At 31.2% G+C, this 13,747-nt stretch overlaps 2 protein-coding genes across 2 annotated transcripts; both read left to right on the forward strand.

Moving 5' to 3' along the window:
* The first annotated feature begins 6,325 nt into the window (after window positions 1–6,325).
* On the forward strand, window positions 6,326–7,508 carry LOC105797349 (protein MIZU-KUSSEI 1). Its single transcript, XM_012627335.2, has one exon. It carries the CDS (start codon window positions 6,521–6,523, stop codon window positions 7,205–7,207), a length of 687 nt encoding a protein of 228 aa, XP_012482789.1. The 5' UTR covers window positions 6,326–6,520; the 3' UTR covers window positions 7,208–7,508.
* A 2,300-nt stretch (window positions 7,509–9,808) lies between these two features.
* Window positions 9,809–10,757, forward strand: LOC105796136 (uncharacterized). Its single transcript, XM_012625745.2, has 2 exons — window positions 9,809–10,370; window positions 10,472–10,757. Exons 1-2 carry the CDS (start codon window positions 9,958–9,960, stop codon window positions 10,557–10,559), a joined length of 501 nt encoding a protein of 166 aa, XP_012481199.2. The 5' UTR covers window positions 9,809–9,957; the 3' UTR covers window positions 10,560–10,757.
* Window positions 10,758–13,747: the final 2,990 nt, after the last annotated feature.

The raw sequence follows: 13,747 nt of genomic DNA on the forward strand, positions 1-13,747 counted from the left end.
GAACACCATGATATGGTAGTACCTCCACATGTAAATAAATATCCCGTTTGAGATCGACCTTTATGTGGATCTAATAAATATTCAGCATCAGCATAACCAAATAATAGAGATTTTGAATCATTTGAATAAAATAATCCCATATCAATGGTCCCTCTGAGATATCTAAATACATGTTTAATTTTATTCCAATGTCTACGTGTTGGAGAAGAACTTAATTCTTGCTAAGAAGTTTACAGCAAAAGCTATATCAGGTCTTGTGTTGTTTGCAAGATACATCAATGCTTCTATGACACTTAGATATGGTACTTCAGGATCAAGAAACTCTTCATCATTCTCGCAAGGGCGAAATTGATCTTTATTCACATTTAACGATCGTACAACCATCGGGGTACTCAATGGATGTGCTTTATCCATATAAAATTTCTTTAAGATCTTTTCTCATATAAGTTGACTGATGGACATGAATTCCATCTTTTAAATGCTCGACTTGCAGGTCAAGACAAAACTTTATTTTTTCAAGATATTTCATCTCAAATTCTTTCTTTAAATAATTTACTGCATTTTGAAGCTCCTCAGGAGTTCCAATAATATTTAGATCATCAACATAAATAGCAATTATCATAAATTTTGATCCATACCTTTTTATAAAAATACATGGGCAGATTGGATCATTTTTATAACCTTCTTTTAACAAATATTCACTAAGACGATTGTACCACATACATCCAAATTATTTTAATCCATATAAAAAAATTTTAATCTGATTGAGCAATTTTCCTAGGAAACTCTATATCCTCCAGGGATTTTGAATCTTTCTGGGATTTTCATATAAATTTCACTATCAAATATACCATACAAATAGGCTGTAACATGTTCCATTAGTTGCATGTCAAGCTTTCCACATACTGTCCGACTAATAAGGTATCTAAACATGATTGCATCCACCACAGAATAATATGTCTCTTCATAATCAATGTCGGGCCTTTGTGAAAATCCTTGTGCTACAAGTCATGTTTTATATGTCATTTTCTCATTTCATTTTTGCACAAATATCCATTTATATCCTATTGGTTTTACATACTTAGGTGTTTTGACTATAGGTCTAAAAACTTCACGTTTAGAAAGTGAATTTAGTTCTGCTTAAATTGTGTCTTTCCATTTTGACCAATCTTTTCTATTTCTACATCATTAATAGATTTAGGCTCAGGATCCTCATTTTCTTTTGCTATTTCAATAGCAACATTATAAGAAAATTTGTTGTCGACAACTATATTTTTTCGGTTCCATCTTTTTCTTGAAGTAGCATAACTTATTGAGATCTCTTTGTTATCACCATTTTTAGGCACCTGAACATCTTCTGGGGTTTTTTGATTAGTTATATATTTGGCCTCTTCTTGGGCACTTGCCTCCACAATATTACCATTTTGAAGAATTGCTCATTTCCTTTTATGAGGATTTTTATCTTTGGAACCGATTGGCCTTCCACGCTTCAGGCATGGATTACTTTCTTTTGCACTAACAATTTGCCCTATTGGGATACAAATTCGTATTGGACCATTTTCAGCTGGTATGTAAGATTTTGTAATTCTCTTAACTGACAGTTGATTGGCTATGTTTTGCAAACGTATAATCCTTTGAACTTCTTGTTCACATTGACTTGTGTAAGGATCTAATTAAGATAATGATGATCCATTCCATGTAATTTCTTTTACCAGTTGTATTTTCTCTCCCCCTAATGTTGGGAATGTTGTTTCATCAAAATGACAATCAATAAATCATGCAGTAAATAAATCTTCAGTTAATGGTTCAACATATTTAATTATAGAAGGAGATTCATAACCAACATATATTCCCAACCTCCTTTGATGACCCATCTTTGTGCGTTGTGGTGGAGCAATTGGAACATATACTACACATCCAAAAGTTTTAAGATGAGAAATATTTGGCTCCTGACCAAAAGCCAATTGTAATGGGGAGTACTTATTATAACTTGTTGGCTTTAAGCGCACAAGTGCTGCTGCATGCAAAATAGCATATCCCTAAGCTGTAACAGGGAGTTTTGTTCTCATAAGCAATGGTTGAGCTATTAATTGGAGGCGTTTGATAAACAATCCAGATAAACCGTTTTGTGTGTGAACATGAGCTACAGGATGTTCAACTTTTATCCCAATTAACATACAATAATCATTAAAAGCTTGGGATGTAAACTCACTAGCATTATCAAGACGAATAATTTTGATTGCATAATCTGGAAATTGTGCTCTTAATCGAATTATTTGAGCAAGTAGTCTCACAAATGCCAGGTTGCTAGTCGATAATAAACACGCATGTGACCACCTACTAGATGCATCTATCAATACCATAAAATATCTTAATGGTCCACATGGTAGATGAATGTGCCTACATATATCGCATTGAATAAGTTCTAGAAATGCGGGAGATTCAATCCCAACTTTAGCTGGTGATGATCTAATAATCAATTTTCCTTGAGAACAAACAACATAAGATAAATCCTTGAATTCAAGTATCTTTTGGTTCTTTAATGGGTGTCTAATTGAATTCTTGATGATTCTTCACATCATAATAGATTTGAGATTGCCTAATCGATCATGCCAAATAGTAAAAGTATGTGGTTCTACAAACTTCTAGTTTGTAGTAACATGTGACTCAATTGCATTAATATGTGTATAATATAAACCTGATGAAAAAGCAGGTAGCCTTTCCAAAACATATTTCTTTCCACATTCAACATTTTTAATATATAGATATTCAATATTTTTCTCATTCATAGTCTCAATATGATATCCATTAAGACGAATATCTTTAAAACTCAATAAATTTCTTTGATACTTAGTGGAATATAAAGCATCATCAATGACAAATTTTGTACCTTTAGGTAATAATATAATAGCTCTTCCGGAGCCTTCAATAAGTTTTGAACTACTCGATATTGTATTAACATGGGCATTACTTATTGTCAAATGAGAAAAATATTTTTTTTATTTTTGAGTATTGCATTTGTTGTAGCACTATCTGCAAGACGCATGTCTCCATTGATTTTAGGTCCATCGAAATTTTGTTAAATATTCATATTCTTCATAAAAAAAAACAAAATATAATATGAGAAATCTGCCACATCTAGGTGAGTTATATTATTAAGGTCATTAAATTTATCACCCTCGTAGGCATGGTCAGTTTTAATAGTATAGTGAATATCTTCATCTTTTGCCTCCATTTCATTATTTTGGGATATAAAATTTATCTTCATATGCTTTCCATTCTTTTTAATGGATGCTTGATAAAGTTTCACTAAATGCTCAAACGTGCAACAAGTACGTGACTAATGCTTCTTCATACCACATCAGTAGCATATATTCTCAACAATCTTTGAAGGATTATTTTGACCACTTCTTTCTTGTCTTCATTGTTATTCTTTTTGTGGTGATTAGAAGTATTATTGTTATGAACACCATGATAACGATTACTAGTATGTCCTCGACCACGTCCCCCACTACGTCCACAACCACAGCCACGACCTCTATATTTTCTATTTTTATAATTATTGTGTACTGCTACATTCACTTCAAGGGATGGTGCAGAACCAGTGGGACGAATTCCATGATTTTTCATCAACAACTCATTATTTTGTTCAGCCACAAAAAAGCATGAAATCAATTCAGAATACCTTTTAAAAACTTTTTCACGGTATTGCTGTTGTAGGAGCACATTAGTAGCATGAAAGGTTAAAAATGTTTTCTCAAACAAGTCCTCACCAGTTATGTTTTCTCCACATAATTTTAGTTGAGAACTAATTTTAAAAAGTTCTTAATTGTATTCACTTGCAATCTTAAAATCTTGCAACCGTAAGTGCATCCAATCATAGCGAGCTTTAGGGAGTATCACCGTTTTCTGATGGTCAAATCGTTCTTTCAAATTTTTCCACAACTCAAGAGGGTCTTTCACAATGAGATATTCCACTTTTAATCCTACATGTAGATGATGACGGATGAAAATCATTGCTTTTGCCTTATCTTGATTAGATGCTTCTTTATCTGCTAATATAGTATTTCCTAGACCTTTAGCATCTAGGTGTAATTTCAGCATCTAACACCCATGACAAATAATTCTTGCCTAAGATGTCTAAGGCTGTAAATTCAAGTTTGGCAAGATTTGACATTATAATCACATGAATCAAAATATAAAAAAAAAATATTAGTAAAATAATAAGCATTCTCAATCGTAAAATAATTCAATTATATATACCAAATTTGCTAAATAATAATATGTATGCCAAATATTGGCATAGAGAGGAATAGTCATAATAATAACTTAACACAAATTACATTAATTGAAATTTCTTTTAATAAAAAAACCATGTATATATAATTATCATTATTAGATTTGAGTTGTAAAAATAAATGTGTAAATGTTACCCAAAGCAAATATTTCATCTAGAAAATAATATAAAAGAAATATGAAAATACGTATACCATATATAGTTTAATGGGAGTTATACGGGTAAATTATATAAAGTCGAAATGACGTGAACTTCACTATAAACTCGTAGAAGCTCGTCGATAACGTGTTATAAAACAATCAAATAAAAGAACACTTAAAGTAAACAAATAATTTTCTCCTATCTTCTTTTTATTTATAAAAGAGTTCTATATATAAGCCATTGACATTCAATGCAACATAAATAAATGAAGCTTATTTAACTACTTCATTAACAAGTACATTAAGCATATTTAATAATGAATGGGGGTTTTAACTCATTACTTTCATAAATGTTTAAAGGTTATAGACATCCATTTAATGTATTTACAACATAAATATCTAACTCAAACAAAAACAATAGTTTATAGCTTACTATTCAATTATGCCTACCTATTAATATGGGCCGAGTTTGTCCGTCGTCAATCTGATTTAAGATATGCGTACCAGGCCCTTCAGTCTCATTTACTCTGTTATCTTGCCCAGAAACAGCTTCTCTTTGATAAAATGGTAGATTCATTTGCCACCACCTCGCTATTGGTATGTGATTCCAGTTTGTCATTAATGTCTCTTTCATCATTTATTAGAAATGTTGGTTGTTGAAAAATGAAAATAATTCCATTTCCACAAGCAACACCATAATGGATGTCGTTCACATTGTCTGGCAACCCAAATGAATCAGCTACCACCCTGCCAATCCAATTCTCACTCTCCATTATGGCTTTACTTAGATCATCAGACAATACTGTAAAAGGCTTTGAAATCTTCTGACATAACTTACTACTACGTCCTAATCTGACGACTTCTCTAGAGGATAAACGGATGTTTGTTTGAAATAGATATGCCACTTTAGACCCAATTATTTGTTTAGGCATAATTGTTCAAGCATGAATAGCCACAGATTTAAGCTAAAATGGCATTGCAGTGAGGAAAAAGCTTGGTTTAGAAAAAGTTTAGGCTGTAAAAAATGTGTGTGGTGAAGAAATATAATTTCGAAAATTTATATTATTTGGCATTACTTTCAAAATAAAAATTATCCTAAAGATCATTTGAAATGAGAAAAAAAACGTTTAAAATAATAATAATAAATTAAGATAAAATATGCTACAAGTTTTATACTTTTTGTAAATTTGGAATTTAGTCTATGTACGTTTATTTCTAAGAATTTAGTCTCTATTTTTCAAATTTTAAAATTCAAGTCTAATTATTAAAATTATTTTGTTAAATTCAAGCTCATTACAACGTATTTTTTAGTTACATTGTTACTAAGTAAAAAAATTATTTCAAACTATCACACTAATAAATTTAACAAAAATAATTTAACAGTGTCAACAATTGGAACTAAATTTTGAATTTTGAAAAGTAAAAGACTAAATTTCTAGAAATACAAATATAAGTACTAAATCTCAAATTTGTGAAGAGTATAGGACCTATCACATATTTTAACCTAAATTTAAATATGTAGAAATAATAAAATTATTTCACATAAAACCAACTTTTAGAAGAAAAAACTATATTTTCTTTAACTTTTTCCTATTGGATCGGTTTGATTACTAGTATAATAATATGAGAAAATAAATTATTTATTACCTATGCATTACCATAGTCAAATATAAAATAAAAGTTGTTTACTAAAATAAATAATAAAGCGATTAAATATTACTAATTAAATTAATTTATTACTTATTAATATACTAAAATATCTGTAAAAATAGGTACAATATTTAACTTTACTCAACAACAATGCTAAAATGCTCATCATAAATTACTACACAAAGAAACAACCTTGTAATTATTGAATATATTATTGAGTTCAATAACCTTTCACTTCTTACTTGCAAATTATTATGCGACATTATTTTGAAAATATTGAGAAGTTTCTAGTCTCTCCTCTTTTCCCTTTCTCACCTCAAAGTGACTAATTAACCACCTGCCTCTCTCCCTCCTTTTATTTCCCAATCTCCATAGCCCCCCAAAATAGTATTCCTCAAGCTTCTTGAATTGGATACTCTAATAAAGTCCAATAATGCCACCACCACTTCAGTCTAGTCTATATTTCCCAATGGACAATCCAACAATACTGTCTTTACTCCACCCTACTCCCGGAGAGAAGCACAAAAGTTCCAGTAATGGTGGCGGTCTCCTGCGTATGTTTAAGCTTTTCCCTATGCTAACCTCAGGTTGCAAGATGGGAAAACCCCGCCGGAAGCCTTTGTTGAACCATACTGCTGCAACATGTACAATTTTTGGGTATCGTAAAGGCCGAGTTTTCTTAGCAATACAAGCTGATCCCAATTGTGTGCCAATGATTGTGATCGAGCTACCGATGCTCACCAGCGTACTGCAAAAGGAAATGGAATCTGACATGGTCAGGATAGCACTAGAGAGTGAGACCAAGACTCATAAAAAGAAACTGTTGGAGGAGTTTGTATGGGCAGTGTACTGTAATGGAAGAAAGATGGGTTACTCTATCAGGAAGAAACATTTGTGTGACGACGAGCTTCATGTTACGCAGCTTTTGCGAGGGGTGTCAACCGGTGCAGGCGTCCTTCCAACCCTAAATCACAAGGAAAGTAGCGATGGAGAATTAACCTACATGAGAGCAAGGTTTGAGAGGGTGGTGGGTTCAAAGGACTCGGAAGCTCTACACATGATTAACCCAGATGGTGCACCTGGTCCTGAACTAAGTATTTTCTTTCTAAGATCTTATTAGAAAGCTTCAAAATTTACTTAACAATTTTCATTTAATGTAAGATCATTACATGTTTACGTATTGTGAGTCAAGCTAGCTCATCATACTGCATTAGTTGGTCTGTTACTTTCATGTTGTTGAAAGGCAATATCATCTCCTGTTTCTGCCTTGAGGTTAACTTTTGAATCCCGACAAACTAGGTATCCTGTCTCAAAAAATAGACAATGACATCACTGAGAAAAAACTTGTAGTTAATTCAATAGCTACACAATGATAGGGGAATCAAATCCAATAATAAAAGAACATGTCTAGCTTCATCTTCTTCGGGATAAAGTTACTGGAACATCACACAAGTTCAGAAGATATAGTTTAATGGGTCACTATTAGTGCAATAAAGGGTAATGCAGTCTCTAATTTATCTCAAATGAATAATTAATGTATAACCTAATTACTAATAAATGTTAGAGATGAAAAACAAAAAAGTAATGTACAGCCTAATTGAATTAAGTAGGTGACATGTTGATATAAAATTTGTCGAGATTGCATTCACAATAAATAATTGTGTTGTTGTGGGACACACATTGAAGTATTGTGGGATCAGGTACTAGTTTTAGTTTGTATTTTTTTGTAGAAAAAGCAAATATTAGGAAAATATGGTCCTTGGTGATAAAATCATTTGTTTTTAGATGATGTATTGTTTTCCTTTTACTATGTATAATCTATATATATTCTATAATCTATAGATTATAAAAGCATATGATATAATTATAAATACTAATTAATTTATAATTATTAGTTACAAAATTTAATGAAAATAAAGGAAGAGAATAAAATCGGATATATGGGGTTTAATTTCTTTTGAACTCATTTGTGATCTTTTGTTCCTATATTTTATTGAATTTAGTGAAAGTTTTCAAAAAAAAAGATAAACAATAGACATTGAATCATATTGTTGTTGAACCGAATAGAACTAACGAAAAAAAAAATAAAGTTAAAAATCAATAAAGTCGAATTTTTGGGATTTTTATTCAAGTTTGGCCTTGATTTTTAACCAAAATTTTGGATTTTTTTTCAATATGTTTCAGATCATCTAACTGTTTGAACCGTCTAGTTTTATATTCCTTGCTAAGAAGTGGTGGAATGAGAGTGACAATTCTTACTGCTAAAACCAAGTCAAGATTGACAAAACATTTCAATTCAAAAACAAAGCATTAATGCCTTTGAAACTTGATTCTCCCTCTTCTCAAACTAAAGTTGCTGCTAATACTAAACAAAAAAAGATGTCATATCCAAGACTCAACGTTATAGGTGGTGGGGGTTTGATGTTGGAACCGAAGAATTAGCCATTGGTTGCGGAGAATATATCCGGCCGTCAACGCAAGAAGAGCATTTTCTTTCAATCCAACCTTCACTCTCATACTCACCCTCCCCAATGAATTTCCTCCCAATGCACAGCCGTGCCATGGTGCCTGCCACTATGCCTAAGATTAAGATCACCAAAAGTACGGCTATAACTGGACCAAAAGAAGCATGGCTAGTGCTAGAGTTGTATGGCTGCTGCGTTTCAGTCACTGGTGGTGGTTGCTGGACTAACGGCATTGCCATTTTGGAACTTACCCACAAGTCTACACCTTTTCCTCCTTCTCTATGCTTGAAGTCTTGAAATGGTTATATTGTTGGCAAGTGCAGACTAGAGAGGATTTAGTTTAGAGTTTGATAGAGAATGAGAATGGAGCATTGCAACCAAAAATTTTCCCCTTTTATTTCAGGCAACAGGGCAAAGCCAAAGGTAGAAATTTTTTTCTCATTTTACATCTTTTTAAGATCTAAAAAAGGAAATATAAAGTTTTGTAAAAAGAATCTCAAATTACATATTCCATTTCATCATATGTCAAAGAGTCACATAAAACTACTTGACAGAACTAACAGGAAAAAGTTGAATACGAACGGAAATATACGTTTCATAAGGGAAAAAAAAATATCAAACTATAGTAAAAGGACTAAATCCACCAAAAACTTATAATACAAGGATTTCCAATAGAATTTGACCTTATCGAATCAAAGCCTTTTTTAATCATTTCTTGGAATATCTTCAATCGTGCGATTACAGTTGAACGACGGTGCGATACCAACCTCGGAGCCCAAGTCGATGCTGACCACTGACTCACTCACACTATAAAGATATATTTATGGCTAATTACTAAAAAGGCCTTTAATATATTATACATTGATTACATAATCCTTTATACTATTTTTATAGTCTTTTTTACTCTCTTCATTTTAATGTTAAAATAAAAATAATTTTAGTTTATAAACTAATTTGCATTTAATGCTGCTAATTTGATGAGAATAAATTATTAAATAGAAAATAACATAATAGTTTTTGAAAGTAAATCAAAATAATATTTTGAATTTTTTGAAAATTTCAAGAAATTAATATAAATACTCTTTTAAATTTTGAAAATTCTTGAAAATTTCTTATATTTATAACACACTTAATTACTTTTTGAAAATTTGAATTGCATAATAAAAAATTAATATAAAAGCTTGAAAATTAAAATAATTGTACTTTTAGTCATAAAATCAATACCTTTTTGGATAAAAATCATAGGTTAAGGCTATTAAAAATATCTCAAGAGCATTTTCGGTTTATCTATATTTAAAATATTCATATTTCCACATTTTCTCTTTCCCCCTCATTGCTAGCCAAGGCCTGCGAACCTGCTAGCCATTACCTGCGAAGCTGCTCACTGAATTTCCTTATTTAAACCATGTTAGCGGCATATTTAGTTTGGAAGATCATAACTCAATTTTCTTCAGTTCAGAACTTGAGCTACTACAAGCCTACAACTGTTGTAATCCCCATGGCACCGAGAAGAATTGATCATGTGGCATCGAAACCAGAAATGTGGAAGCATTTGAAAGCGAGGGTGGAAGCCAAACGACTAAAAGTAGAGATGGGAAAGGTAAGGGAAGATCAAGAATGCTTAAGAGTTGAGCAGAGAAATTTAATAACAAGGTTTGGAGAGATTGAGAGGCAATACGATGAGCTGAAACAAGAAGCTGAGATGATTGCCAAGCAATCAGGCTTGACTCGAATCAAGCTGGGTCTCATGTTGGGAATCTTAATAGCTCGTGAGGGTGGACATTTGGTTCAAGCTGCTAATCTTACTCGCTTCCTTGGGTGTGTTTCTGCAAATCTTTCTTATGATCTCATCCAAGTTATTATCATTTGATTAATTAAGATGCATGGGTATTTATTTTTATTTTAACTTTGATTTGCAGTGAAATTGTTGCCATGGAAAAAGCAAGTGCAATCCATAGAAAACAAATGCAATGGAGTTTCTTCGAGCAGAACTTCGGTGATTTTTAATTTTTATGGAGTCTAATGCTGCGGTGTTTTGGTGCTTACGGGTGTTCCAAGGGTGCTTGTTTTTACGTGTATGTTCTGACTGTGCTTTTGGATTGGAGAGTCATCTTTTTTAGGTATTTGGCTGCCTCTTCTTATAATATTTCGTTTGTTTAATTTTCTATTTATGAAAAAAGAATTATTTTTCTAAAAAAGTTAATATTTTATGGTGTTTAGATGAATTTGTGTAAAACATTTTCTGTTATTTAGTAGATTTTCTGAAAATATTTCATAAAAGCTATTTTCAATAAAATAAACATACATTTGAGATTTATGATAAAGAGTTTAAATGAAATCTTGAATTGATTACAAAATGATGTTACGGTGAAATTATAGTAAAATGAATCTTCATCATCATGTTAAGGATTAAATTATAAACTTTGTAAAATTTATAATTGAAACAAGAGAAGTGATATACCTGAAATTTTTTATGCAAAATAAAACATTATAATGAATTATTTGATTAAAGTGCGTATATGATGAAAAATCAATTATATGGCAATAGGGACCAAATTTAAAAATATACAAAAGCTTAAGTGCTAAACAATTTAATATGTGAAAAAGGAAATTATGATAAAAGTTTAATAAATGTGTTATGAGATGATGAAATATGCATAAAGTATTGTAAAAGTAAAATTGTGAGAAATATGGAATTTTATGATGGCAATGACTAAATTGTTAAATTTGAAAAAATATGGATGAAATAATAGAAGTGAAATACATAGAAATTTGATATGTGAAACAAAATATTAAGATAAATTATGTGATTCAAGTGTAACAAGAAAGAAAATTGATTTAATATGATTAATTATTTAATATTGAACTTTTATGACAAAAGGGACTAAATTGAAAAAAGTTATGAAGTTTATAAAAAAATATTTGATAAGTGAAGAATGTAGTAGAGAATGTAACATCCCGGTGCTTTGACCTAATATTCAAGTCGGGTATGAGGTGTTACAATCAACAGAGTCTTATCATTTTGGAAAATGTCTTATGGAAAAAAATTTTGGTAAGACATTTTATTGGAATAAAGGGATAATTTTACGTTGACCATTCTATTTTACATGAAACAAATATCGAAAAAGGCTAGAAATATGTTTCGTAAAAGTTTTTAAGTTGAAACAAACGTAATCTTAAACTAAATTATCTCGCTAAAAATACAATATATCTTAACATTGCACTTGTTTAGCTGCTCATGTTTTATTAATATTTTCATTAATTTTATTCTTTTAAAATTGGGCATAGTGCTAGAAAATTATTATAATAAGATTTCATACGTTTCCTTGATAAGCTGTATAAATTCTATCTAATTTGTAAATTTTCCATGGTTTTAAATGCTTAGTTTTGAAATTTTAACTTATATTTGGAATAAATGCTTGATTTTGGGATTATTGAGTCGGTTAAAAGAATTGAATAAAGATTGTAAATATTATTATGCATTTAACCAAATTCAAAATTTTCTCTAATTTTCTTTAATTTAAAACAAATTATTTAATAAACAAATAATTAAAATTTTATAAAGGAAACAAAAAGAAATCCATCGAATTTTTCCAAACTTGATATTAAATATGAATATGTGTATTCAAAAGTAATGAAATGATTGGTGCTTAACAACTTTCATTTTTAAGATTATATAATATTAATTGTAGGAAAAGTGAAGCACGAAACTAAAAGTATTCTTTGCTTTTGTACAAATAAATTAGAAAAAGAATTGGATAAACTTGATATTGAATAATTTTTGTGAATTATAAGAGGAGGATAAACACTACACCAGAACAGGTTTTTAGCGGCGTTTTTTTAGGCCTTTAGTGGCGTTTTTTAACGCCACTAACGGCATTTGCGGCGCTTGAGGAAGTGCCACAAAAAACGCCACTAAGGATAACGTCGCTAACTTTTGTGGAGCTTACAGAAAAAAACGCCTTCTTTAGCAGCGCTTAGGAAAAAAACGCCGCTAATGATCATGTTCTTTAGCGGCGCTTAGGAAAAAACGCCGCTAATGATCATGTTCTTTAGCGGCGCTTTGGAAAAAACGCCACTAAAGAACATGATCTTTAGCGGCGTTTAGGAAAAAAACGCCGCTAAAAGTAAATGTTCTATAGCGGCGCTTGGTAAAAAACGCCACTAAAAGTAATGTTCTTTAGCGGCGCTTCATCTACAAACGCTGCTAAATGTAGTGTTCTTTAGCGGCGCTTATTTCATAAACGCCACTATATGATATGACTTTTAGCGGCGCTTTTTTAAAAAACGCCACTAATTTTGGGATTTTTTTAAAATAAAAATTTATGTTTTTTTCAGCCCTCCTGCAACAACAAATCAAAAGCAACCAGATCTAAACTAACCAAAAACAATAAATTTATATAATATTTCAAATTAAATGACTAAAATAATATTAATATCAACAAATAAAAGTGAATTCATACTTTTCTTTACAAAAACGTTAAAAGTTAAAATGATAAAAATATTTATGCAATATACACTATGACGGCGGAAGTTGCGACTGCTGAAACATCTTCATCATAATCTGAAGCTGCTATTGAAGTTCGTTGTACTTTTTGCTCTGCTCTACTTCTCTCGATGCCGCATCTGCTTGAAGTCGTAGTTGTAGTTATTCATATTTCTTTTGAACCTCTACTTCTCTTGCTGCTTCTCTCGCTGCAGCCTCTGCTTCTCTCACTGCGGCCTCTGCTTCCTTCGCTGCCGCCTCTGTTTTAAGTTGTTGCTGAAGTTCTTCATATTTCCTTTGAACCTCAAATGTGGTCGCTTGCATCTGAGCCATTTGGTCTTTTAACCTCTGAACTTCAGCTTGAGATTGACTCCCCGAAGCCATGTATTGGTGCGAGCTAGATCCAAAATATTGGGTTGGGCTGATAAAAGATCCTTGAAATTGAACCCGACCATACCTTTCAGGACCCAAAACTTCAGTAATAATCCGATTATCAATGTCTTCAAGATGAACAGAACTATCACTAGAAGCAATCGCTTCGTACTCCGTCTTTTTATACTTTAGTTTTTCCTAATAAATAAATCACATAGTTAGGAACGCAGTATATATTAAAAAAAAACAAATGCAATATAACAATAGTCGCATTACAAGCAATAAATTAAACCATTAAAAAATAAACATTATAAATAACTAAAACAAGTCAAATCGT

This window comes from Gossypium raimondii, chromosome 3, assembly GCF_025698545.1.
Source record: "Gossypium raimondii isolate GPD5lz chromosome 3, ASM2569854v1, whole genome shotgun sequence".
NCBI classification, from domain to species: Eukaryota; Viridiplantae; Streptophyta; class Magnoliopsida; order Malvales; family Malvaceae; genus Gossypium; species Gossypium raimondii.